At 39.9% G+C, this 26184-nt stretch overlaps 1 protein-coding gene across 1 annotated transcript; it reads left to right on the forward strand.

The window, feature by feature from the left end:
• Positions 1-221: 221 nt before the first annotated feature.
• Tnfsf4 (TNF superfamily member 4) lies at positions 222-17056 on the forward strand. Its single transcript, XM_048358179.1, has 3 exons — positions 222-374; positions 14916-14958; positions 16713-17056. The coding sequence occupies exons 1-3, from the start codon at positions 222-224 to the stop codon at positions 17054-17056; spliced, it is 540 nt and encodes a 179-aa protein (XP_048214136.1).
• The last annotated feature ends 9128 nt before the right edge of the window (positions 17057-26184 follow it).

Below are 26184 nucleotides of genomic sequence, written 5' to 3' on the forward strand. Positions count from 1 at the left end.
ATTAGTCACAAAGAAGTTCCCCGCCTGCCTTCAAAAGTTGCAGAGTTAAAACTGAGAGAATCTGCTCTGCTCTTTCAAATCGCCTTTTGTCTTAGGTTCTGGAACCTGTATCTACCTTCTGATTGTTGGACTTGTTTTGCCCTCAGCTCCTCCTTTGTAGGGAAGACTTGAGTCTTCCCCCAGGTTCTCTTTGGCAGCGTCCCTGTGCCCAGATTGTGAAGATGGAAGGGATTCAACCCCCAAACCAGAATGTGGCAAATGTGCCAAGGTCAAGATTCAAGTGGAACAAGATATGGCTGGTGGCCTCTGGGATTCAGGGGCTGGGGCTGATCCTATGCCTGATTTACATCTGCCTGCACTTCAATACTTCTCAGGTAAGATGCACTGCTGGACACCTTTCCCCTTCTAGCTTGGCTGACAGCAATGGCAACAGCTGGAGAGGGTCACTTGAAAAGAACATAAGGCTGGAACGGTTCAATCTTCTCCATCACCAAGTGATTGCCAAATGCGGTCACGCATCCGTCTCACTCTCCTTCCTTCCTTCTCTTGAGCTGTAGTGCTGGGGTGGTTCAGAGGCACTGCTTGGAGGGTTTTCTCTTTTTCTCTGCAATGCAAGAAAGAATCCTGGTGTTTCCTGATGAGTTGTCACTTTGAAGCTTTGAGTCACTTATGTACACAGTTGGTGTCTCTCCATTGTGGTAATAATGTGCCTGATCAGAGAATTAATATTAAAAAAAAGAGAGAAGTGACAGACCAGTTCTGCATTCCTATTTTATTCATATAAATGTCACAGGCATTTGAAGGATTTATTTTTTTTTAAATCTCCTTGTATCAACAGTATGTTCTTTGAAACAGTCAATCTTGCATTTAAAGGACAGTGATGCATATGCCTGTTCGCCTACATGCACACACATTTGCCCCAATGATTGAATCACTTGTCTTTCCCCCCCCCCCCTACAAATATATTAGATTGATTGTCTTCTAAGAAATGCTTTCCCATTTTTCCATCTATTTATTGTCATCCCATTTTTACATTGTTCCCCCTCTTCCTCTTCCTCAGATTTGGAGATGATCAGATCTTGAAGAATTGTTCTTCAAGATTGCAGGAGGTGACAGTAAAAGGAAAATAAGTCTATAGCCTCCCCAAGTTCTTTCGCTGGGGATAATTCCTGTTTTGGTGGGTTGGTTGCTTTGAGTTAAACAAAGGCTTTCCCCAATCAAGATTAGACTGTAGGAATTTTTATTCCTAATGGTCATGTTAGAGACTTGTTAATTCAGATTAAATCAGGAAAAGATGAATAGCCCATGCAGATGTCCGGGCTTGTCTCTGTCAGCAGGAAGTGGGAGTTTTCAGTGCAAAGGCTGGTGGGAGAGTGTGTGGTTGCAAGCACTGAAGCACAGAGAGTGCTCCTGCCCCATAATTCCACAAGTGTGACCCCTGTGGCACTCAGGCCTGCAGATGAGTTAGCAAGGTGTACCTGTCCTCTCCCCATTGTCCTCCACCTTTACTTCTCTAGGCAGAACCTTCTGGGTAAAATTTAAATAGGTGCTTTGGGGAAGAAGGTGTGGGGGCAGAGGAATATGTCTATGGTAGACCGGAATTAGGCTCTTCCGAGAAGAAAACAAACAGAATAACCAAAAATAGCACAGCTGAATGCATTTACCAGGTCTGGAAGCCCGCTGAGTCTTTTTCAAACAACCACAAGACTGCGTGTTTCCTTGCTCTGTAGAAACATAGGACACATGACCCCTATCAGGGCGAAACTACTGCTTAGCCAAAGACTTAGCCAAGGATTCTAGACAGGAGAGAGCCTGCTGGTGTCTGGGGCCACCTTGGACTATCAATACCTTGGGGCCAGTAAGGAAGAGTCTTTTCTGCAAGTCACATTTCCCAAGAACTCCACGACAGAGCTGGAAAGTAAAGATGAGGGCTGGTTGCTAGGATCTTAGTCTTGGAAACCTGTGCAGTTGTCTGGAAGATTATAAGCTTTCTGCAAAAATATGGGAAGTATAGCTGAGCTGTTTGCTTAAGAAGCAAGCCCCAAACACCCTGGAGACGGATACAGAAAATTTGGGGGCTTAGATGTTCGAAATTCTTCATCTAACATTAGACTTTAATTTTTTCCTATGCCTAGCAGGGCTGTTTTAGCTAATGCATTTTCTTGTACTGCTCTAGGACCCAGATAGCTCAAGGGGCTCTTAGATATAATCTTATATTATAGAAAGGAGAACATAGATGGTGTGTGTTTTTCTTTGAATCTGGTGAAAAAGTATTGGTGATGGCAGTGATAGCTGTGTGTGTGTGTGTGTGTGTGTGTGTGTGTGTGTGTGTGTGTGAGAGAGAGAGAGAGAGAGAGAGAGAGAGAGAGAGAGAGAGCTACAGAGGAGTTTTAAAGAAGCCCCATAGACTGATCACTTTTAAAAAGACTAATGCATGAAAGTATGAATAGAGATAAAATAATTGCTGGTGATGGTGTAATGAAGATAAGGTGTTTATAGGTGGTGAACAGACAAAATGCTCCTCATTTAACCAGTTAAATAGGATCTCTTCTTTTCTAGGAGATAGGCATAATCAATAATCTGCTTCAAATCTTATTTCTTAGGTTTAGTGTTTAGCTTTAGAAAATGATTGCCTACATGTATGGATGTGTGAGAATAAATATGTATCTTCTAAACTCCCTTTGATGATCAATGTTCCTTCAATCAAGTTGGTTTAGTAACTACTGTTTTCTCCTGGTTGGGTTAACTTTCATTCACATGCAAGAATAGTACAAGATTTTGCCTGTGAGATGTTAGGAAAACTAGAATCCACATACTTCTTTGGGTCTTGATTTGCTCTTTGGTAACAGGAGGAAGTTGGATTAAAAAAATCAATAAAATCTCTTCCAGCTCAACATGCTAAGTATGTGTTTATGTATTTATAAATTTATAGAATGGAATATATTTATAGAATTAAGAAATACAAATTGTGAGTTAATAGATTTCTTGTGCCTAAACATACAATTTTCTTGGCTCTTAAGAAGGAACTGAGAGAAATCAAGTTTGCACACATTTCATGTCTATATTTAATTTGTATCTTCTATACTTATCTACATAACCATTCTGAATCAGCAAAAACACCTCCTTGAGAAAGAAGAAAGAAGGGAATCCCCTAAAGAATATCCGTATGTTGTAAAATCAAATGCTTCTATTAGCCAAAACATTTTCACACTATTTGGATATTATTCTGGGGAACCATTTAAAGTATCGGGCTTGATTTTCCCTGGAACTTCAATGGGGGAACAATGGCTGAAAAGAGATAGCCTATGAAGGAGAGCTTTTTAAAATTATATTTGTATGTCTCAGGCTGGGTAGTCTTTCTCTTTCAAGATTCAAAGCTCTTTAAAAGTAAAGACTTCTGGGCTGGAAATGTGGCTTAGTGGTAGAGTGCTTGCCTAGCATGCATGAAGCCCTGGGTTCAATTCCTTAGCACCATATAAACAGAAAAAGCCAGTAGTGGTGCTATGGCTCAAGTGGTAGAGTGCCTGCCTTGAGCAAGAAGAAGCCAGGGACAGTGCTCAGGCCCTGAGTTCAAGCCCCATGACTGGCAAAAAAAAAAAAAAAGAAAGAAAAGAAAAGACTTCTAGTGATAATTCTTTTGCAAATCCCATTGCCTAAAGGTTATATTCTTGGCTTGTTTCTTCTGGGAAACAGGAACATGAGATAGTTAGAAGGTGAGTTGGCCAGCTCTGTGTTAAGGAGTCAAGAACTAGAATTTACAGCTTTTTGATGAACTTTCAACCTATAACTTCAACATTTTTTTTTCCAGTCTTGGGGCTTGAACTCAGGGCCTGGGCACTGTCCCTGAGCTTTTTTTTTGTGCAAGGGTAATGAGTGCTCTACCACTTAGTGAGACACAATTCTACTTTCAGCTTTATGTGGTTAATTGGAGATAAGAGTCTCATGGACTTTCCTGTCTTGCCTGGCTTTGAACCATGATCTTCAGATCTCAGCCTCTTGAGGAGCTAAGTTTACAGATATAAGCCACTGGTGCCTGGGTTTTTTTTTTAATCTCTCTTAAGAAGAGGAAGAGGAATTTGTCTGAAATACTATGTCTCAGATTAGCTCAATTTAAATATCTGTGGGATAACATATTAAGAAAAGAAATACTCTTGTTATAACAGGCACACAAATAAAATAAAAAACAAAACAAGCCACTTTTCACAAGCAATTTTTTTGAGAATTAAAAAGAAACAGTTGAGATTTTTGTTCATCATGAAGTATGTTGAGGCTCTCAGAGGAGAGTTTTTTTTAAAGACGTTATTTTATTGTAAAGGTCAGATGGACAGAGGGATTACAGTTACATAGCATAGGTCTGGTAAGGAGTACATTTCCTTTTGAACAGTGTCACCTCTTCCCTTGTTTTCTCCCAGTAGGGGAAGGTTTAATGAAAAAGACAGAATTGTTTGAGATTTTTTTTATGCCAATCCTGGGGCTTGGGCATTATCTCTTAGATTTTTTTGCTAAGGCTAATACTCTACCACCCTCTACTTCTAGCTTTTTGGTGGTTAATTGGAGATAAGAGTTTTATGGACTTCCCTTCCCAGGCTGGCTTTGAACTGTGATATTCAGATCCCAGACTCCTGTGTAGCTGGGATTGCAGATGTGAGCCACCAACACCTAGTCCATCTGAGTTTTAAGAAAGTTTTAGTCTTTTTATAGATAGAAAACAGAAATCCCAAGTGGGTAGATGAATTGCTTATGATCACCAGGCTAGCTAATCTAAAAATTCTGACTGCTACATCATGGTTCTATTATGAAAGTATTCTTACTTAAATTTACTCCATTAAATGTTTCCTGTGCAGTTTGCAGCTTCAGAGATACCAACTGCATTGGAGAGGTTTTTGAGTTCTTCAAACTAATAACTAAGGAGCAAAGTTGGGACAAAAGAGTGACAGATGTGTGCAGCTATGCTAAAGGGGCATGGGAGGATGAGAAAGGACTACCCTTCCTTTTCTGGGAAGAAAGTAAAATGGAGGGAATTTTTCAGCTGCAATTGAAAGAAGAGCTGAAATTCCTTCACAGACAAGAGAGATGGGTGGGTGGGGGATGGGGGTGGGTGGGAAGGTAGAGGCTTGGCAATCTAAGTTGTTCAAAATGGTTGAAGTCTACAGGAGGGAAAAGGTGGCAGAGGATGGAGCTGAATATTTAGGTGGAGTGAATTGCTGAGGGTTTTGTGACTTATGCTGGGGACATATTTTATTATATTTTCCACAGAATAGTTGTAGGAACGATGATCAAAGTTGTTACTTTTCAGAAATTAGCTTAATCTCATCCAACACTAGGGGGCATCACAATAAAACTAACCATCCATGAGAGCCAGCCTACCCTTCCTTCCTGAAGTGCTCAGATGATCAACATTTTCTCAGGAGACAATATTGCTCACCATTTACACAGGGCTGATATTGTCTAAAGGAGCAATTTAGCTACATATATTCTCTAACCCCAATCCTCAAGACAGGACAGAACAATTTAATTGGAAATTCTGCTGGAAAATGTCACACATGCATGCTTATAGACACACAAAGAGCTTTCATATAAAACAGAAAGATATAGACCTAGCAATAAAATCTTCCTATTCCTCTTTGTTGACACACATTCTGAGCAGGTCGGTTTTTTTTTTTTTTTTTTTTTTTTTTTGCTAGTCCTGGGCCTTGAACTCAGGGCCTGAGCACTGTCCCTGGCTTCTTTTGCTCAAGGCTAGCACTCTGCCACTTGAGCCACAGCGCCACTTCTGGCAGTTTTCTATATATGTGTTGCTGGGGAATCGAACCTAGGGCTTCATATATACGAGGCAAGCACTCTTGCCACTAGGCCATATTCCCAGCCTGCAGGTCCAGTCTTGTTTGTTAAGGGCTGGACACTTGGCTCTTCTGCTGCTTGTTTTAGTGTTCTTCATGTTTACAGTATCTGCAGCTTTCCTTTTATTTGAGGGATTTTCTATTCATGGAAAAGGAACATTAATCATTTGGAGTTATGTAGGGGACAGGAGCCACATGTACTCTTATTACTATTCAACAAAGAAGAAGAAAACAATAAAAAATTGTGAAGAAGAAAGGTTAGTTTCCTACAGCCACAGATGAAACATATGGTGGAGTTGAAGAGAAACTGGATTTTCCACCTTTCTATGCCTTGTATATTTTGTTTGTAGTTATACCACACACATACACACACACATACACACATACATATACATACACACACAGAGGCAGTATAGGGTTTAAACTCAGGAACTTGTACTTGCTAGTCTTTATCATCGAGCAATATCTGTAGCCATTTTTTGTGCTATTTTTGAGATAGGGTCTTACTTCCTACACAGGTGCATGCCTGGATCTTGGTCCATCAATTTAGGCTTCCCACCATAGTTGAGAGGTACATGCTGGCATATCCATGTTTTTCTGTAGAGATAGTGGCTCCCAGAGTCTGCCTAGGCTGGCTGGAACTGGGATCCTCCTTATCTCAGACTGCCATGTAGTTAGAATGACAGGCATGAGACACCAGTGCCCACTTGTAGTTATGCATACTTCTAATAGCCACATATTTTCAAATTAAAGTATTAAAACACTTCTTTATGATATGTGGAGAGTCATTGCAGTATCACCAGTAATACTACACCAGAAACCAGAAGACTCTGTCGTGCTCCAGGCTTTTAAGCTTCACCACCCCAAGTAAATTCCCTGAACATAAGTTTAATGATTTCAAAAGTTGGAATTTGGTTGTTGGGAGACCCCATGTTTTACAGAGCTTTGTAAATGCTGAGGGTATCATTATTGCACATTGTGAACATGTACCCATGTGCAGACTGTCACTAAAACATTTGCTTTGTCCTGAGAGTGTGTGCATCGCAATAAATGTGTGCACATGCATAATCCTGATCATCTCACAGCACATATCATAGCTATCATCATTAACCTCAACTTCACGGTTTTGATTTCTCTATTGTAATGCTTGGGGTTAAGAAAAAATATCCATATTTTTGAATACAGATTTCTAATTAAGAGCTCCTGGCTGTAGTAGAGAGAATAAAAGGAGGAAGGAGAGAATTTATGAGGTTATGAAGCATTAATAAGTTCAGTGTCTGGCTGAAAGTGGTTCAGAGATCTACCATTATACATGGCCCAGCTTGGTTCCACTTCCCTTCACTCCAGTATATTTCATCCAATTCTCCAGTGACTTGGCTGCCAAACAGGGCAGAACTTTGGGTCTACGAGAGACATGGGGTTTGGTTTACAAAACTAGAATCTTTGGGGGCTGGGGATATGGCCTAGTGGTAAGAGTACTTGCCTTGTATACATGAAGCCCTGGGTTCAATTCCCCAGCACCACATATACAGAAAAAAAAAAAAAAAAACGGCCAGAAGTGGTGCTGTGGCTCAAGTGGCAGAGTGCTAGCCTTGAGCAAAAAGAAGCCAGGGACAATGGGCAGGCCTTGAGTCCAAGCCCCAGGACTGGCCAAAAAAAAAAAAAAAAATTTAATTAATTAAAAAATAAATAAAAATAAACCAAAAACCAAAAACTAGAATCTTTGGGAATATGGCTGGCATAGAATTTTTTTTGAAATAATTCTGAAATGCACTTTAGCTAAGTTAACTTGTGTACATTCAACTAGCATTAATAACATATACTATGACTAAGAACACATGCTGACAGAAAGACAGACTCAGCTTTGATTCTTCTTAAAAACTGGTAGACAGAAGGCCCACAAGCATTGCATTGTTCAGATGGGAGTTGAGTGATTGGGTGACTTTTAGCGATGGGCTTCTGAGCTGGGCTTCCCAGCAGGCAGGTAGAGCATGAACCTCGAAAGCCAGTGAGACAAAAATTAGGATGGAAGTAACATCAGAGTGGCCATCAAGATGGGGGTGGGGGGGGCTGGTAGAAACCTTGTTGGTTCTAAAAATAAATGATAAAATATGCATTTTACAGTTTAGTGGCCTAAAACACAGTTTGTATTATGTGTGTGTGTTGGATCCTTATTAGTACTTTTAGCTTCCTGGGCCTTTAAAAGTATCAATCTGACTTTGTATTACATGTGATTGATGAGCTATTTTGTGTGTGGGGAGGATGGGTAGGGCATAGTAGGGAGGTTGAGCAGTGTCACTTTTGGGACAGTTTCCTTCCCTCCCTCCCTCCTATCCTCCCTCCCTCCTATCTTCTCTCATCATCTTGGGGGGTTTGAACTCTGGGCTTTATGCTTACTAGGTAAGCACTTGCCACTTGAGCTTATTAACTCCCACACAGAGATGTGATTGTAGCCAACTTGCTTGTTCAGATGTGATCTGGCTAACTTTTTTCCTGGGTTGGCCCTGGCTAACAGTCCTTCTACTTTCAGTCTCCTGAGCAGCTGGGATTACAAGGTATGAACCTGGCTTCTGTCTTTATTTATTATGTCCTTTGAGGATGATAGTACAGATACTGTGTGCTGCATTACTCTGGGGAAATTAGAGGCATAGAGACTTCATTAGATTTTCCCAGAAAGCATGGGGTTACAAATAAGGTCAGATCTAAATTCTAGTTTTATTTCTTTCTGGCAGTACAGTTTTTTTTTTTTTTTGCCAGTCCTGGGCCTTGAACTCAGGGCCTGAGCACTGTCCCTGGCTTCTTCTGGCTCAAGGCTAGCACTCTGCCACTTGAGCCACAGCGCCGCTTCTGGCCGTTTTCTGTATATGTGGTGCTGGGGAATCGAACCTAGGGCCTCGTGTATCCGAGGCAGGCACTCTTGCCACTAGGCTATATCCCCAGCCCTCTGGCAGTACAGTTTTGAGCTTTAAGAATGTTGGCTAATTGTTTCAAAATCTGTTTCCTCTTCTGACATCAATTGCTTTTAGGAAAAATGGTAGAAATGATTTCTGCTTTGGCAAAGAAGAAGGGGGATTTAACTAGACTCACACCTGTGTAGATAACAGGATCAATGAAGCCTGGGAAATCACAATTCCTTATGGGGAATTTTTATAAAACAATCAAGACACCAAATGTATAATCTATTCAGAGAGAGAAAGAAAGGATTGCATTCATTTTTCATTAGAAAAAGAACACTAAGGAGGACTGGAAATGTGGCTTAGTGGTAGAGTGCTTACCTGAACATGCATGAAGCCCTGGGTTCAATTCCTTGGCACCACATAAACAGAAAAAGCTGGAAGTGGAGCTGTGGCTCAAGAGGTAGAGTGCTAGCTTTGAGCAAAAAGATGCCAGGGACAGCTCTCAGGGCCTGAGTTCAAGCTCCAGGACTGGCAAAACAAAAACAAAAGAACACTGAGGAAAATATATTTTTCCACATGCCATTCTTCACTGTGTATCTCTCTGACCTGCCACTTTCCCTCTTTTAAAGACCCCAGTCATAATGGATTTAGGACCCACCCTAGTCCTGTTGACTTTAGGTTAACAACTCAACCATCCTGAATTCATGTATGCTTGGGGAGAACCAGTCATTCTGAATTTTTTTCCATGAATTAAGAGAAAAACGAACATGTTGTTGTCATTGTCATTACTATCACCTGCATGCTTCTGCTTGCTATGGTTTTACCAATCATTGGTAGTATCAGAGCATGTGCCGAGGAGTACTAAGCCTTGAACAAATGAACCTAAAACACTTCCCTGCATATACAATACTAGGCACAATCTTCATGGTTCATCAAACATCACAAGAGACCACTTGGGTATGAAGAGGCTGCTGCTTTTGTTATAGCAAAGGGGTTTGGAGTGTTGAAAAGATCTGGGGTTCAGAAAGTCTTACTTTCAAGATTTCTTTCTTGAATATTGTGATTTTCCTAATTTCTGAAATGGAAGCTTCCTTGGACACATTATTCTAACCATTTTCATGGAGGTTGGACATTGAAGTGGTGATATTGAAAGTGTACTGAAGGGAAGAATATGTTCTAGACTGAGAACAAAAAACCCAGGATCAGCTGGGTGCTGGTGGCTCATGCTTGTAATCTTAACTACTCAAGAGGCTGAGATCTGAGGTTTGCAGTTCAAAGCCAGCCAGAGCAGGAATGTCTGTGAGACTCTTATCTCCAATTAATCACAGAACAACCAGAAGTGGAGCTGTGGCTCAACTGGTAAAGTGTTAGCCTTGAGGAAAAGAAGCTCAAGGACAGTGCCCAAGCCTTGAGTTCAAGCCTCAAGATGAGCACAGACAAAAAACCAAAAACAAATCAGGATTCCTTACGGCCAGCCCAATGTCTAGTTCACCATATGAGGTTGATTTAAGGCAATAGCTCCTTTTTATGTAGCAAGTGAGATGGGGAATTAGTGATTCCAAATAGAAAAAAATAACTTTAATAGTTCTGCTACTGCCTTTGAATTCAAAGACGAACAGGCCAATTTCAAAAACCTTCAGCAGTGAATGCTGTTACTAGAGTGAGCACATGGATATCACATGATTGTGTAGTCAGTGATGAGATCCAGCCTAGCCTGAGGGGCTCAGTGCCAGGTAATTCAGCAAACATTCATTCAACAAGTGCCATTATGTTTGAGACACAGTATAAAGAGTTAGTGCATTGGGTTAATCATGTAATTTTGTAGGTGTGTTCATTTCACCTGGTTTTGTTCAAGGCTAGCACTCTACCACTTTAGCCACAGTGCCACTTCCGGCTTTTTCTGTTTATGTGGTGCTGAGGAATTGAACCTAGGGCTTCATGTAGGGCAAGCACTTTACCACTAGGCCATATTCCCAGCCCAATACCAATGATCTTGATTCAACAAAGTTTCAAAGCCATACCTTTTGGTTGCAAGGAAATGTAACATTAGAGATACTTTAAAAAATCATGGAAGACTCCTTGACCAATCAAGCAATGTTTTCTCTCTTCTTCTAATTCTTTCTCTGGATGGGGTTCTGAACTTTCTGATAAAAAACTTGGGGTGGGGGGAGCATCCCTTTGTAACAAGGTTGTTTCTGCAGAGTACACACTGTTGTGCACTTATTAGTTCACTGCAGTGGGAATGTGTGGAAAATTCCACTTTTCTCTCTTGAGGCTTTTGGAGACACACCCTGTGATCTTGTGAGATTGGACTTCTGTGATGTCTCAGGTTTCCTATGATTGACAGGAATCATGAAGTGGGAGAGGAGGGTTCTACTGCAGTGGAGGTGACATGAACTAAGGGGTCATGATGGATCTGCCGCTCTGCTGTCCTCTACCCACTCACACCTCACCTGCACTCTACCCTGGGTCCTTGACATTGTGATCTGGCATTGAGAGAGGAAGGACAAGGCTAACATAGTGAATGTAGAGCCTAATCCTGGTTTCATAGTTGATGAGTACCATTTGCTTCTGCCACAGATTCCCCCCCCCTCCTGCCCCCGCCGCACCCTTTCCCCTGCCCCTCCCCACCAAATGTCATATGTGTAAAAAGTTGACAGCCACATCCCATGGAGTCAGAATCAGAGGCTCACAACCATCAAAAGATAAGCTCTTGGCAGTATACTTAGTGCTTGTCCCTGGGCCTGCTGCCCCTTAGCAACGAAGTTGGTACCTCATCAGAGCCTAAACTACACAGGACAGTGAGAAGCTTGGGGGAGTGTCTAGGTTTTTTTTTTTTTTAAACATATTAGAGCATGTTGACAACTCTACCCCAAAATTAAAATCTTAGTAATAGTGATAATAATAGTTGCAATTAATGTTGGTCTCCCAGATAAATGTCTTTCTAGAATTGCTTCATCCTTAAGATAGTGTAGATGAAAAGAGACATACCATACATTTGTGTTTCAAATACACTTAGATGAATACTTTTTACTTCTCAGTAATTGTTGCCAGTGAATTTTCCTATTTATAAAACATGGAAAATAATTACTTCAATGGGCTATTTTGAATGGAAAAAGATAGAATGAATTTGGAGAATTTCTTTTTCTTGTATACACAAAGAATGGTCTCCTTTGTAGACCTTTCCTTCAGCTAACTATAGGTTCTCTTAATAGCTTAATGGTTATCTGGGTCTTTTCCTACTTGTGTTACCAAATCCTGTTTTGTTTATTTTTGCATCTTATGGAACTTTTTGGCTTACATTGTTTTAGGATGGGCTAGTTTCCTGACTAGGATACAAGTCCACACAAACAAGGACTGTGTGTTCTATCCTTTTGTGTTCTCAGACCTGAATATAATGCCTATTACATAGCGGCACTTAATAATTATTGGTGCTCTTGTAACCATATCTCTAGATAATAGGACAATCACATTACTCTTCAACTGCTGAAGAATCCTTGTAGTAGACCTTTCTGTATGAGGCCTTGTTGAAGATACAGTTTGTGGATATAGTTTCTAGACCTTTAAAAAAACAATTTAGTGCCTAGAATTAAAAAAAAAAATGAACCTGGGATGCTGGTAGAAATACCAACATGGTCTTTCAAATCAAGATCTTTGTGATAAACTATCCATTTCTATTAAAAACTTTTTTTGTGCCTGTCCAGGGGCCCGGATGCTGTCCCTGAGCTTTTTGCGCTTAATGCTAGTGCTCTACCACTTGAGCCCCAGCTTTACTTCTGGCTTTTTGGTGCTTAATTGGAGAGAAGAGTCTCATGGATGTCCCTGGCCAAGTTGGCTTTGAACCACAATCCTCATATCTCAGCCTCCTGAGAAGCTAGGATAATAGGTGTGAACTAGGGGCACTCAGCTTGTATTTAAATTTTTGTTTTATAACTTTCTTTTTTTTTGTACAAAATGTGTGATTCCAAGGCCCATTAGCACTTAATCATCACAGGCTGGATGACTTTCTGTTGCATCATCAGCTATTCCTAGGCAATGATAAATGCACTATTCAGTCAGAAGGTCAAATAGCTCACAGATTTGCCAAATGGGTACTTGGTTGTTTCGTTGTTGTTTTTATTTCCCCCCCTTTTTGTTTCATTTATGGTGCCACTGAAACCATGGGGACAGCTTGGCTTCTGAGTTTTCCCTAGATGCTCTCATGATGAGCCAATTTCTGACTCTAATAGATGGCACTTCATGCTGCCACCAGTCAGCTCCAGAGCACAAGGGCATTCATTTACCTAAGAATTATGGTTGTGATGGTGATGGGTAATATGCCTTTTGAGAGATTTTCTTTTTATATTTCTTTTTGTTTTTTTATTGGTCATGGGGCTTGAACTCAGGGCTTGTACACTACACTGTCCCTGAACTCTTTTTGCTCAAAGCTAGTGATCTACCACTTTGAGCCACAGCACCACTGGTAGTTTTTGAGTGGCTAATTGGAGATAAGAGTCTCCCAGAGGTTTTCTTGCCTGGGCTGGTTTTGAACTGCAATCCTCATACATAGCTCAGTCTCCTGAGTAGACAGGATTACAAATGTGAGGCACCAGTGCCTGGCTGAGAGATTTTCTTTCACAGCACTGTCTACATCACAAGCAACATTTAATTAATGCAGCCCCACAGATAGTCCCCAGAGGAGAGAGAGCAAAGCCTCCCATTCCCACTCAAGTCAGCACTTGTCTGCACACACTGACTACAATGAGCTCATGTTTATCACCCCAACCACAGGCAGGGCTCAGAAGAGCTCGCTTTTCTTCCTACTCAGCCTGTGGGTTTCAGCACTGTAAGGGAAGTTGGGGATTCCTGCTGAGTGAGGGGAGCTGCAATGCAATCCACTTGGCTGAGGCTGCTAGTGGGACAGCAGTGTTGGAAGCTGGGATTCCTCTGGCCAGGGCATCCAGGGCCTGAAAGCATTTCTCTCCCACACCTTGCTTCAGGATAGCCTGCCAAAAATAACACATGGAGAGAACTGTTCTTCTTGGCAGACACAGTCAGCATTCTTTTTATTTTTTTCTGTATCTTTTAAAATTTATTATTTTTAGTAGGGAATACAGAATTCCAATAAAAATAATCAAATCACAAATGCTTTGAGGTCTGAGAACTTGAGGTTTTTTTTTGTATGCCATGTGACTTAAAAAAAAACCAACAAACCACCACCCAAGACAGACAACCACCACCAACCCAACCAACCAACCAACCACAATCAATACCAACAAACTCCCAAAGTTGATCAAGAAAAAAAGAAGGGCTCCTACTACTCTTAACTTTAGTTTCTAAGTCCTTTTTTCAGAGGTTAACACTTGCAAGCACATTCCCCTGATTCTTCTAGATATATCTGTTGCCCATAGAAGTGTTTCTTTTTTCTTTTTTTTTTTTATTAGCACACATCAATATACACGATTCTCTTCTTTGTTATTTTCATGTAACAGGTCTTCTGGTTTCTCTCCCACTTGAGGTTGTTTTTTTTTTTTTTTTAAGTACCACATTACTATGGGCATTGAATCTACCAAGCTTCTTCTCTTAACTGTTTCACTTTTTTTTTTCTTGCTACTGAGGATTGAGTTTGTTCAAGTTAGTTTTACCAAGCTGTTGAAGAGAAGGGAGAGATCCAATGTTAACATAAAAACAAGCTGTATTTAAACATCTTGAACTCTGAAGGATTAGAACAGATTGTATTCCTTGAGTCCCCTTAGAACAGAAGGCTCCTATTTTCCTTATGCTTTCGCTGTGCCACAGTATGTTCTGGGCATCTGTGATCATCACGACTTGTTTGCTCACACACTCTCCCGTGGAAGAATCTCTATGCGGAAGTTTCTTCACAAATGGACTTTTAAGTGCACTGCTACCAAAAAATGGGAAATTGAGGCTATGTGAGTTAAACAAGAGTTTGGCAGAAACAAAGGGAGATCTCAGATGCTTGTAAGGAAGATAAGAATAATCCTAATCTTAAGGGATGTTACAGAAAAGCAAGGGCATGGGAAAGAAGTCTGAGTCTAATCCCTACAGAAAAAGTAAGTCTTTTGTCATGTATTTTCCTCTACAGGCTGCTGTATTTCTTCCCCATCAGATATAACTGGCCAAATTCATTTATTCATGTTTTTATATTTCTAAAGTGATATCCTTTTTCTTCCCTTAGGTGGAATCTCCTCCACTTCAAAGTATTGGCGTAAGGCTTCTTGGTAAGTATTATCAAAGCTTAGTTAATTTGCTACTTTCTTGTGCTGGTACTGGGGCTTGAACTCAGAGGCTTCTGCTTAAGGTTAGAACTCTACCATTTGAACCACTCCTCCATTTGCAGCTTTTTTGTTGGTTAATTACAGATAAGAGCCTCATAGTTTTATCTGCCTGGGCTGGCTTTAAAGTAGGATCTTCAAACTCAGGCTCCTGAGTAGCTAGGATTACAGACATGAGCCAGGGTACCTGGCCTGGTTCATATATTTTTGTAGAAGATCATTGCTATTGTGTCTTAATTTCATTTTATAGCACATGGGGCAGCATTACAGTCTAGAAGTGTTGAAGCTTGAATATTATTTTTCATTAAGGAGAAGGAAGGTATATAAAAAAAACACCAAAGGAGAATGAAAAGTAACCAGTAGGGATTTATTTGCACTTCATGCGCCTCTCTTCATTCTCCTTGGAACTCTTTGCATAGGAATTATATTTATTTTCTCGGCCAAGGAGACTAAGATTTACTTCCTTTGTAAAAAGGTTGTAGTATACATTGTTAATTTTATGCTGGGACGAAATCCTACCTTAATGAGAGTGGAAGAAGCCCTAGATGTGAAGAAAAAGTTGGTACTTGGGCTATCGGACTACCATCTTTTGAGTCTGTCATTACAGTCAGCCACCAGAGGTTTCTATATGAATATTCATGCATATATTACATTTTCTGAGCCTAAAGGAAAATGCATTTTATCTTCTGTCAGTGGTGTTTGCTTTCAATTTAAAGTATGCCTTCTGGGCTTGGTAAGGAGCAAGAGTCACTGAATTGTGGGCAGCAACTAGTATCTGTTCTTTCCCACCACCAAGGGACATGAGATACACGAAAACCTTAAGAAGTAGATGCTTGTCTATTCAGGGTGATATTCAGGTTGATTTGGAAATAAAAGAAATTGAGGCTTTGAGGCTTGCACTTGGATTGGCCTGGTACAAAGCTACCAAATCTGCTACTGCTCTTCCTGCTCTTCCTCTTTCTTCTTCTCTACTTTCCTCCTCCTTCTTTTCTTTGTCCCTCAATAACAATCCTTTCCAAGTCACCTACCAGGAAAAAGGAAGAGCAGGAGGTAGAAGAGGAAAAGCAAGTGTGTGTCTTTGACCTCTTTCCATACAAGTGACTGAACCCACTTTGACTCCACAGTTATCTTGCACTCCAGTGCATTACAGCATCAAGGGCTGCTGACAGAGGCCAAGAGTAAATGCTGGCAGCAAGCCTGATGCCCTGGGGCCTGCAGAACATTTTCATTTCATGGTCCAGTGGAGGGGGGCTAGAAAATAAAGCAGTTGCTTTGAGTCAAGCTCATAGGTGATATGCAGAGACAAGGTCTCCTTTGGAGCAGTCCCTCCACTGATTATGAAAGTAATCGCCCGAGTTGCCAATACCTCCACTTTCTGAAAAATCAGGGAAACTACATGTCTTGCCATAGGTCCCATATAACAACTGCTGTAATCTTTCAGCTGTGGATTCCCAGTCCCATCTGATATGCTTGTGCACACTGGCATTGGCTTTTGTGCCTTCTATTCTACAGGGAAAACAGAATCCAGCTCATATGTAGACACATAGTGTGCTCTTGCTTTTACTCTTCAAAAACTCTTTCTCTCTCTCCATTTCTTTTTACCTGGTTTTACAGAGACTAGAAGGTTGTCATCCTGTGGTATGCTTTGGAAATGTGTGTGTGTGTGTGTGTGTGTATAAAATTTGTCTTATCCTCTTTAGGGTGTGAGAAGGAGAGATTTTCCCTCCTACTTAACGAAAATGAGAATGAAACCATGAAGGTGCAAAATAACTCAATAGTAATCAACTGTGATGGGCTGTACCTCATCTCCCTGAAGGGTTCCTTCTTTCAGAGTGTCAGCATCAACATTCATTACCGGAATAGATCGAATCCTATTCTTGTCTCCAGCATGGATAGGAGGATTGACTTTACCACAGTGATCCATATGGGTTACAAAGATGAAGTCTACTTGAAGCCCAAGAACACTGCCTGTGAACAGCTCAGCTTCAATGGCGGGCAACTGTTTCTCATCCAGCTACGTTCTGATAGGTACTGTGCCCAGTGAGGATTGGATGGCAGAGCCTCAGAGCAGTCCCTAGCAGGAATGCTGGGCTGGGGATGGACAGGACAAGATCGTTCCTTGTGGTTGGAGGAGTTCTTTCTGCTCATCCATGTGGGATAGGACCAGAAGGAAATTCTGCCCCCACCTCTACTCAGGGATATTTAAAACATATTTTACACAGCAGTTAACTTTATTTATTCTTTTATCTTCTAAATGCATCTAACTCTCATTCCCCAGCATTGCCTTGAAGCCAGGAAACAGTGTTGTAAGAGTGAATCAGTGCCTTTTAACGACACGTTGTTTATGTGAATCAGACAATTGTTGTAATAAACTTATGTCATTGGGAAAGACACTTGGCTACCATTTGCTGGATATTGAACATATGTGTGATATTGTCAAAAAAAGAACAAGGACTGGGGTGATGGATCTGCACAAGTTTGTATCTATCAACCCCTGGGAGACAAAGTAACAGCCACAAGATGAAATTGGCTGATGCTTTCATAGTGCTCACTCAAATACCTCTTTTTTTCTGGTGGGAGTTAAAAAAATCAGCTGTGGACATCAGGACTTCAAGATGGCTAAGAAATACTACATTATGCCGGGATCTCGGCCCCGCCCCCCCTTTACTACCTTTTGTTTTCCTGGCTTCCAAACATACTTAATAGAAATATCTTTCAAAGAAACATCCTGGAGATAGGATTCCGTGAAAAAAATCTCATCAGGGATTTAAAGAAAACCAAGAGTTTAAAAATTTTTTTAAAATTTTTATTGAACCAAGAGTTTTTGTTTTTCCTTCATACAAAGCGTGAGATAATTTGTTGTATGGTAATTTATCACACATCCAGTAGTAAACTGGACCTCTCAGGGTAAAGGTCAGTTCAGGGTAGAAAACCTGCTTTTTTTTTGGTAACAGATAGGCAAAGAAATACAAAGCTATCCTCTTGTCTGTGCTGAAGCTACTCAATACCATACTACTGGCTTCAAAAGGCTAAATCAGTGCTATATTAAATGCAGTTTTAGATCAAGCAGCATGAAGAAGCTATTGTACCTTGTGTAAAATAATAATCTCTAGCTGGGTGCTGGTGGCTCATGCCTGTCATTCTAGCTACTAAGGAGGCTGAGATCTGAGGATTGTGGTTCAAAGCCAGCCCAGGCAGGAAAGTCTGAGAGACTTTTATCTCTAATAAGTTATCGAAGAAAAGATGGAAGTGGTGCTGTGGCTTAAGTGGTAGAGTTCTAGCCTTGAGCAAAACAAACAAACAAACAAACAAACAAACTCAGGGACAACACCCAGGCCCTGAGTTCAAGCCCCAGGACTGGCACACACAAAAACAACAACAAAATAAACCAAATAACAATACAAAAAAACCACCACAAAAAAGCAACACCAAAAATACCCCCAAAACCCTCAAATAATCTCCGTCCAGAAATTCCAAAATGCTATCTATGGTTGCATATTGATGATTAAAACTAGAAGGACCTATAATCAGGCAATACTAAGGCTTTGAAGGAATAAAACCCTTTTATATTTAGGTAAATGTCCTCTTCCTTGTGATATAATGTATCATGTAGATGGCATTGAGAGCCAGTGTGATTTATTTTTCTGATGTCAAATTTTTTCAGATAAGTTGGATGCTTTCTGTGTCAAAAAAAAAAAAAAAAGGACAAGAGCCAGGTAGTGGTAACTTAATGTCTATAACCCTAGCTACTCAGAAAGCTGAGATCTGAAGAGCAAGACTTGAAGCTAGCTTAGGCAAAAAAATCTATGAGACTCTTATTTCCAAGTAACTAGCAAAAAGATGGAAGTGGAAGATGACTGGCTCAAGTTGTAGAGCAAGAGTTGTAAACAAAAAGCTGGGAGTGAGGTCCTAGCCTCAAAATCTACTGCCAGCACAACATAAGAAATAACACATTTACAAATGTAATTAATTTTTTTTACATGTATCAAATGTTTTCTGGCCATTTGAACTAGAAGATATAACAAATCATATAAACTTTCTGGATGATTCCATGTCATCCCAGGGCTTGTGCTGTATGGTAATACAGTGATTATTTCTAGAATCTCCAGGAAGTTGGAGGAGCTGTTTGTATCTACACTAAGTGGTCTCAATTATGTCTGGATTGTTTTTGTTGTTTTTTTAATCTGATTTTTTTCTATTTTTCTCTTCAATGTTTATTTCTATATTCCTACTCCTCTTTTTCAATGCCATAGAAAGAAGGTTATGAAGGAAGGTAAAAAAAACACCATGTACCTAATCAAGCTCCTACGGGCTGCCAAAGTACTCATATATCTCTGGCCATATGCTAGACTAAGGCCTACTGAGGACCATATACTGGGTTGACCATTCGCCATAAATATTCTTTTCTTTTTTAAAACAATTTTTCTTATTATTGTTTTTGTATAGCTGATATACAGGGGGTTACAGTCACATGAATCAGGCACAATCAGTACAATTCTTTTTGAACTACATCCCCCTTCTGTCACTCTCTCCCAGTCTTTCCCTCCCATCCCCATCCATAAGATATCCAGTTCATTTTTCACATAGTACCTAGTGAGTAGCACTGTTGTATTTGTACTGAGGAAGATATTCTATGATATCTTTCTTGATGACTCAGAAGATGCAGTATGTGTGTGTATGTATAATTTACTTTCTGCTACCGACTATGTTTGAAAAAGTTACATTTACTTAATTAGTAAGATCTGGAAGAGTAAATGTTTATGATTACAGGTAATAATTAAGCAAATATTTTTAAAATGTTTACTTTTTTTTTTTTTTTTGCCTGTCCTGGGGCTTGAACTCAGGGAACTGTCCCTGAGCTTTTGTGCTCAAGGCTAGTGTTCTACCACTTTGAGTCACATCTCCACAGCCAGCATTTTGTGGTTCATTGGAGATAAGAGTCTCACAGACTTTTCTGCTTGGGCTGGCTTCAATCAGTTACAGGCGTGAGCCACTGGCACCTGGCTATGTTTACTTTTTTTTAGGACTGTTTCATAGACACACTAGTCCTTGGCATCAGTTTTATGGTTTGTTGCCTTTGTTCTGTGTGCTATGGTCCCTGCACATAGACACTCAGTCTTTTTTGGTCCACTTGGCCTGCTGATTATTAGGCTTTCCCTCCTTCAGCCACAAAGTAATGTGGTTTCTGTCTTCCAACCTTGCTCTTCACTCCCACCCATCAAGACATATGTAATCTATGTTTCAGTCCCACTGTATCCTTTCCTTCAAGGGGATAATTAACCTTGTACTCTATATATATGGAAGTGATTTGGGGGAAGAAAATAGAGTGAGAAGTCAAAAGATAAGTTATGGAAATGAGTGGTATATCACTGTTGTTGTTATTTTCAACATGTGAAACCGTACCCTTTTTTTTCTTTCTAGTATTCCCTTCCCATGGTTTTACCCCTGATATCACTGTAACTGATTTTAGTACCCTGGATATTGTATATACGTGGAACTTGGAACTAGGGAAGGGAAAAGGAAAACCAATCTCAAGAGACAACAGATAAAAAGACAAACCAATGCAACAGTAATACTTACAAAACCATATGGTGGGCTGGGAGTATGGCCTAGTGGCAAGAGCGCTTGCCTCCTACACATGAAGCTCTGGGTTCGATTCCCCAGCACCACATATATGGAAAACGGCCAGAAGGGGCGCTGTGGCTCAGGTGGCAGAGTGCTAGCCTTGAGCGGGAAGAAGCCAGGGAAAGTGCTCAGGCCCTGAGTCCAAGGCCCAGGACTGGCCAAAAAAAAAAACAAACAACAAAAAAAACCAAACCCCCCCCCCCAAACAAAAAAGACCCCACCATATGGTGTAAACCAACTGTACAACTCATGAAGGGAGGACAGGGGGAGGGGGATGGTGAGAGAAAATGAGGGAGGAGGTAACAAGTTGGATAAGAAATGTACTCACTGCCTTATGTATGAAACTGGAACCCCTCTATACTTCACTTTGACATTAAAGAAGGAAAAAAAAAGAATTGTAAACTTGACTCAGTTAACTTAGTCAAAGAACTTTGGGCAAAAAAGCTTCCATTCCTATATCCTGGTTTTCTCTTTTAGAAATTGTCAGGAATGTTAAGTAATAGTTTAGAATTGTATGCTCATATTAGCTGAGAATGTCTACTGGTTGGTATGAAGGTTAACTTTTCTTTTACTCTATAGAATTACCTTTTTTCTCCCTGTAAAAGCTATATCTCTTCTTTTAGGCTTCTTAGTAATTCCTTTAAGAACAGCTACCAGTTGCTATTTAGTATTTGTCTATTTAGAGCTTACTTAAAAGAAACTAGTTTTGATCAAAACCACACTTGTTTTTTAACATCCTGAGTAGTTTCTCTATTTTAAGTTATCATTTTGCATTTCGTGTTTTCTTGACTTTCGGTGAGTATAAATATTGATAACTGTTGGTATTTACATGGACACAAATAAAAGACTTCAGAATGCACAACTGTTTGGAATGTTGATGTTTTCCTTTATGTTCTTCATATTTGGATTAGCTAATTCCTCCATAAAGGGAGGAAGGACCAAGATTTCTGCTGTCTTACATGGCCTGATTTTAGCTGTCAGAGCTCTGGGTAGGGATGGTTCAAGTGGAACCATCTTGTCTTTTTAAAAGATGAACACTGGAAGTCCTCAAAATCCCTCTGCACAGTTTCAGACACTGAGCCACACAGTTCTACCGTGTACTGCTCTTCTTTCCCACAGGGTCTTTTGCCTCATCTTTCACCCTGGGACAACCTAGTTGAGTGTCATATGCCCTTTCTATAGAAGTGATTCCATCTACTGTCACAAGAAGAGGATACAGCTGGAAATGGGCTTGTGTGGAAGAGTGTGGCCACAGTGATTTCTGGGCTACCTTGCTAGTGTTGATGACTTTCTCTCTGAAATGTTTCTCTTTTATGGCTTCACTGACCTTACCCTTTCTGGTCTTCTCCCTTGCTGTGTTCTCTGCCTTCCTTGATTTTTCACTAACCTTCTTTTCTCTGCCAGTCCATTAGTGCTGGTGTTCTGTGGGTTCTAATTTCATGTGTAATGTGCTCACACCACTCATCACACTCACCTATTGCCCACCCTGGAAGCATCTCAGTTGTGACCTTGGCTCTATCTACTTGCTACTCTCATTGATTATTATGCTTACATGTTCACAATATTCTAAAGTCATTTTGCAGCCCAGAGGTCTAATGTAACATTGCAGTATCACATTTATTGCAATCATTTTATTACTATTAATAAAATTCCACTTACTGAATTCTCATTCTATCCCAGGCATTATATCTAGTCATTTTATAGAAATCATTTAAGTATGCCCTCTCAATGACTCTTTCAAGAAGCAATTGCTTAGAGTTCTTATTTTGTATGTGAGGCCTTGAGTTTTTAAGGGGTAAACTTGGCTAAAGGCATGAAGCTCAGATTCAAGACCAAAGGCAGTTTGACAGGAAAAAAACTAATGCTCTTAACTACCAAAAGTCTGCTTCTGGATGTTTCCATAGGTGTATAATGGCACCTCCTCATGCTTATAATAGAACATTCTGTCTCCCTAATCATTCCTTCCTCAAAGCATCACAGTCACTTCTGAATCTAGAAACCCCAGTATCTTCACCCATTAGTCTGTAGACTATGTTTTCACTAACTCTCTTCATCAACTCTCCTTACCAGATCTATTTGCTTCAGTGATTTCTGGTCTAGTGAAAAAGGCCATATAGACAAGTATGGTTGCTTATACCTATAATCTCTGCTACTCAGGTGGTAGAGAGCGGTAAAATGGTCTGAGGCTGGCCTAAGACCCAACCTGATAGCAGGAGACCCAACTTGAAAAACAAACTAGGGCTGGAGGTGTGGCTCAAGTGGCAGTAGTGCAAGGATCCCCACCTACCTCCCAAAAGGGGTGCACATCAGTTCAATGAATAAACAATCTGAGGAGGGATGACATGGTAGAAAGATCATGGTTTGGGGAGCCTAATTTTTAAATCTTGCCTTATACTATTTAAGTGGCCTTGGCAAAATTTTTAAACCATACAAAATCTTACTTTGTCCGTTAAAGAAAGATTTTTGTTGTATTCCTTCTGGGTTATTCCGAACATAGGTAATTCCTACAGAAAAGCCAGTATATTTTCTGCAAAGTAATTGATACCAATAGATATTAATTTGCAAAAGTCATCTATCCTAAAAAATGGAAAGTAGGTATCAAATTTCTAACATCATTTTGGGGATCTGGGGACAGATATATTTCGAAAGGACGCTGGATGAGCACTTACAGGATTTAAATTAGAGAAGGGAGAGAAGATAATTGGAAGAACAGTGTGTGCAAAGGCCCAGAGGTAGAAATTCTTTTAAAACTCTTTTTTTTTTTTTTGGCCAGTCCTGGGGCTTGGACTCAGGGCCTGAGCACTGTCCTTGGCTTCTTTTTTGCTCAAGGCTAGCACTCTGCCACTTGAGCCACAGCGCCACTTCTGGCCATTTTCTGTATATGTGGTGCTGGGGAATCAAACCCAGGGCCTCATGTATATGAGGCAGGCACTCTTGCCACTAGGCCATATCCCCAGCCCCCTTTTAAAACTCTTTGAACATTGATTAGAACACACTTCTAGGTGAGTAAAAAATAATTCTCATTTTATTTACAGTAAAACTTCATTTTTTTTAGTGTTCAAGTATCCAGTATTTTGAGAAGATATTTGAAAATAAAAAATTTAAGATAACTTCACCTATCACTTTTCATTCTTAGGGTGTTAGATTCATAAGATGACCAGAGCCAAAACCAGTACATTTCTCAAAACATGTAATTAGTGATATTTTATTTGTTCATCCAGATTCTCATAATATTCTCCCTGTGTTAGGTACTTGATATATGAAGACAAATATGATATAGTTTCTTCCCACTATATAGCATGAATTGATGTGGGAGTAGCTAGAAGCCAAGAAATTAATTGGATTAAAAAGCTGAATGTTGGTGGATGGAAAGAAATGAATAAACCTGAAATATATCAAGAATAGAAACCTGATAGCCCTTGGTGATTGATCCATGAGGTGGTAACAAAAGGGGGGAAGGCATTAATTTGTCCATTCATTCATTTAAAAACGATGCTGTTTTGAAGAGGCATAAAGAAATAAGATACAATTTATTTTTTAAGCCAGATACTATTATAAAAGGTTAGACAATTTATAAAGCTTAGAAATTATAATTTATCATGGAAGAAAAAATATTTTAATAAATATCATGTAACCCAAATGTAAAAAAAAAAGAAGATACAACAAATACTTGTAAAAGTAAACCCAGAATGTTATGAGACAAAACTAATGAGGTGGTCAACTTTCATTTAGGAAGAAATGAGACAGACTTTTATGAGAAAATGGAAGTTAAGTCAAGATCTGCAATCTGGAAGAGATCTGTTCCATGAAACATTGTCAGGGTCTAAGATGGGAGTACACAATGGAAAAGAAAAGCTAAAAATACTGTCTAGGACTGTAACTTATTTTGGTAACTAATTTCAGGAATGAAGATGAATAGTTATTAGTAGCTCTTCCTTATTTTGAAATGACCATATTTATGTACTATCTATTAATAACGTTTTCCTTCCCTTCTTTCATTCCCCCACCATCTAATAGAACAAGTGGTAATTGTAGTTGGCCTTGAACCTTAGGTGGGAATTGCAGGGTATCCAAGAAGGAATATGACTCCACTAAAAAAGGAATACACATTACCCAAAGATGGATAAAGGAACTTTGTTTCATAATTGGGGAGTGGACTAAGATGGTTGTGAGTGTATAGAGTATATAGTTTGGCGTATGCTATGTGGTTACTGTATATGATTTTGGTACACTGGGTATTGTATATATGCCTACCTGATCTAGGGAAGGGAAAGAAAAATGAGGGTGTAAGATACCACACGAAATGTACTCACTGCCTTATTATGTAACTGTACCCCTTTTGCATAACACTTTGTCAAAAAGAAAAACAACAATGTGTGTGCAGATGTTAAATTGACAAGGGAATGAAATGTGGTAAATGTTACTAACACAAGTTAGCTATGTACAGCTTCTAGAATTCTTTCCCCCATCTAATGATGTGGAGAAAACGGCATGAGACATGGAAGGCAGAAGCTAAAGGCAGCCAGGTTTACACTCTAAGCATTGCTGCTGATCTGCTGGCTCCTCATATTGCCATGGGGGCAAGGCATACACTCATCTAAGTCATCCAGCTCTCCAGATCACCTTCAGCATCTCACATGTTGGGCCAGGCATGGAGATAGATCTGTGGCAAAGGGATTGAATTCCTCCTGCAAGTCTCTAGTAACCTTCAAGCTGGCAGCATTAGATATGGGTTCCAGTAATCAAGAGAAAGTGATAGCATTGAAAAGAAACAAAATGATATGTTTTAGGAAGAGATCCAATTCAGTAACTAGAAATACTACGGATTATAATTTTTTCCTGAAATAAAAAAGATCAACATGACTTAAGTAACTGTAACCCCTCTGCACACTAACTTTATAATAACAATTTAAAAAAGATTGGAGGATTGGAATGTGGCTTAATGGTAGAGTGCTTGCCTAGCACACATGAAACCCTGGGCTAGATTTCTCAGTACCATATACACATATGGTACACATATACACATATGTCCAGCAAAAGCTGGAAGTGGTGCTGTGGCTCAAGTGGTAGAGCACTAGCTTAGAGTACAGAGAGGCCCAGGGACAGTGCCCAGGCCCTGAGTTCAAGCCCCAGGAATGGCCAAAAAAAAAAAAAAGATTGGAAACCACACCTTGAAAAGGCATAGTGTTTCACTGATTACAGTAATACTGAATGATTAATCCAAGATATATTACAGTGAAATTACTGCATATCAAATAAGACAAAGACAGTAAACAAAAGTATCAGACTCTTGAAGACTAATACTCTCTTACCATTCTATTTCTGCTGTTTCAAATTGCCACAAATGAACTGACAAAATTTAATATCACAGTTTTAGAAGCCAAAAGTCTGAAATGCATTCTATAAGGCTAAAAAAATCAAGATAAGATAGATGTCAACAGGGCGGGTTCCCTCTGGAAAGTCTGAAGAGAATTAATTCCCTTACTTTTTCCAGCAACTTGTTCTCAATGGGTGGCTGGGAACCACTTCATATTTTTTTTTATTAAT

Source organism: Perognathus longimembris, chromosome 11 (genome assembly GCF_023159225.1).
Source record: "Perognathus longimembris pacificus isolate PPM17 chromosome 11, ASM2315922v1, whole genome shotgun sequence".
Taxonomy (NCBI): domain Eukaryota; kingdom Metazoa; phylum Chordata; class Mammalia; order Rodentia; family Heteromyidae; genus Perognathus; species Perognathus longimembris.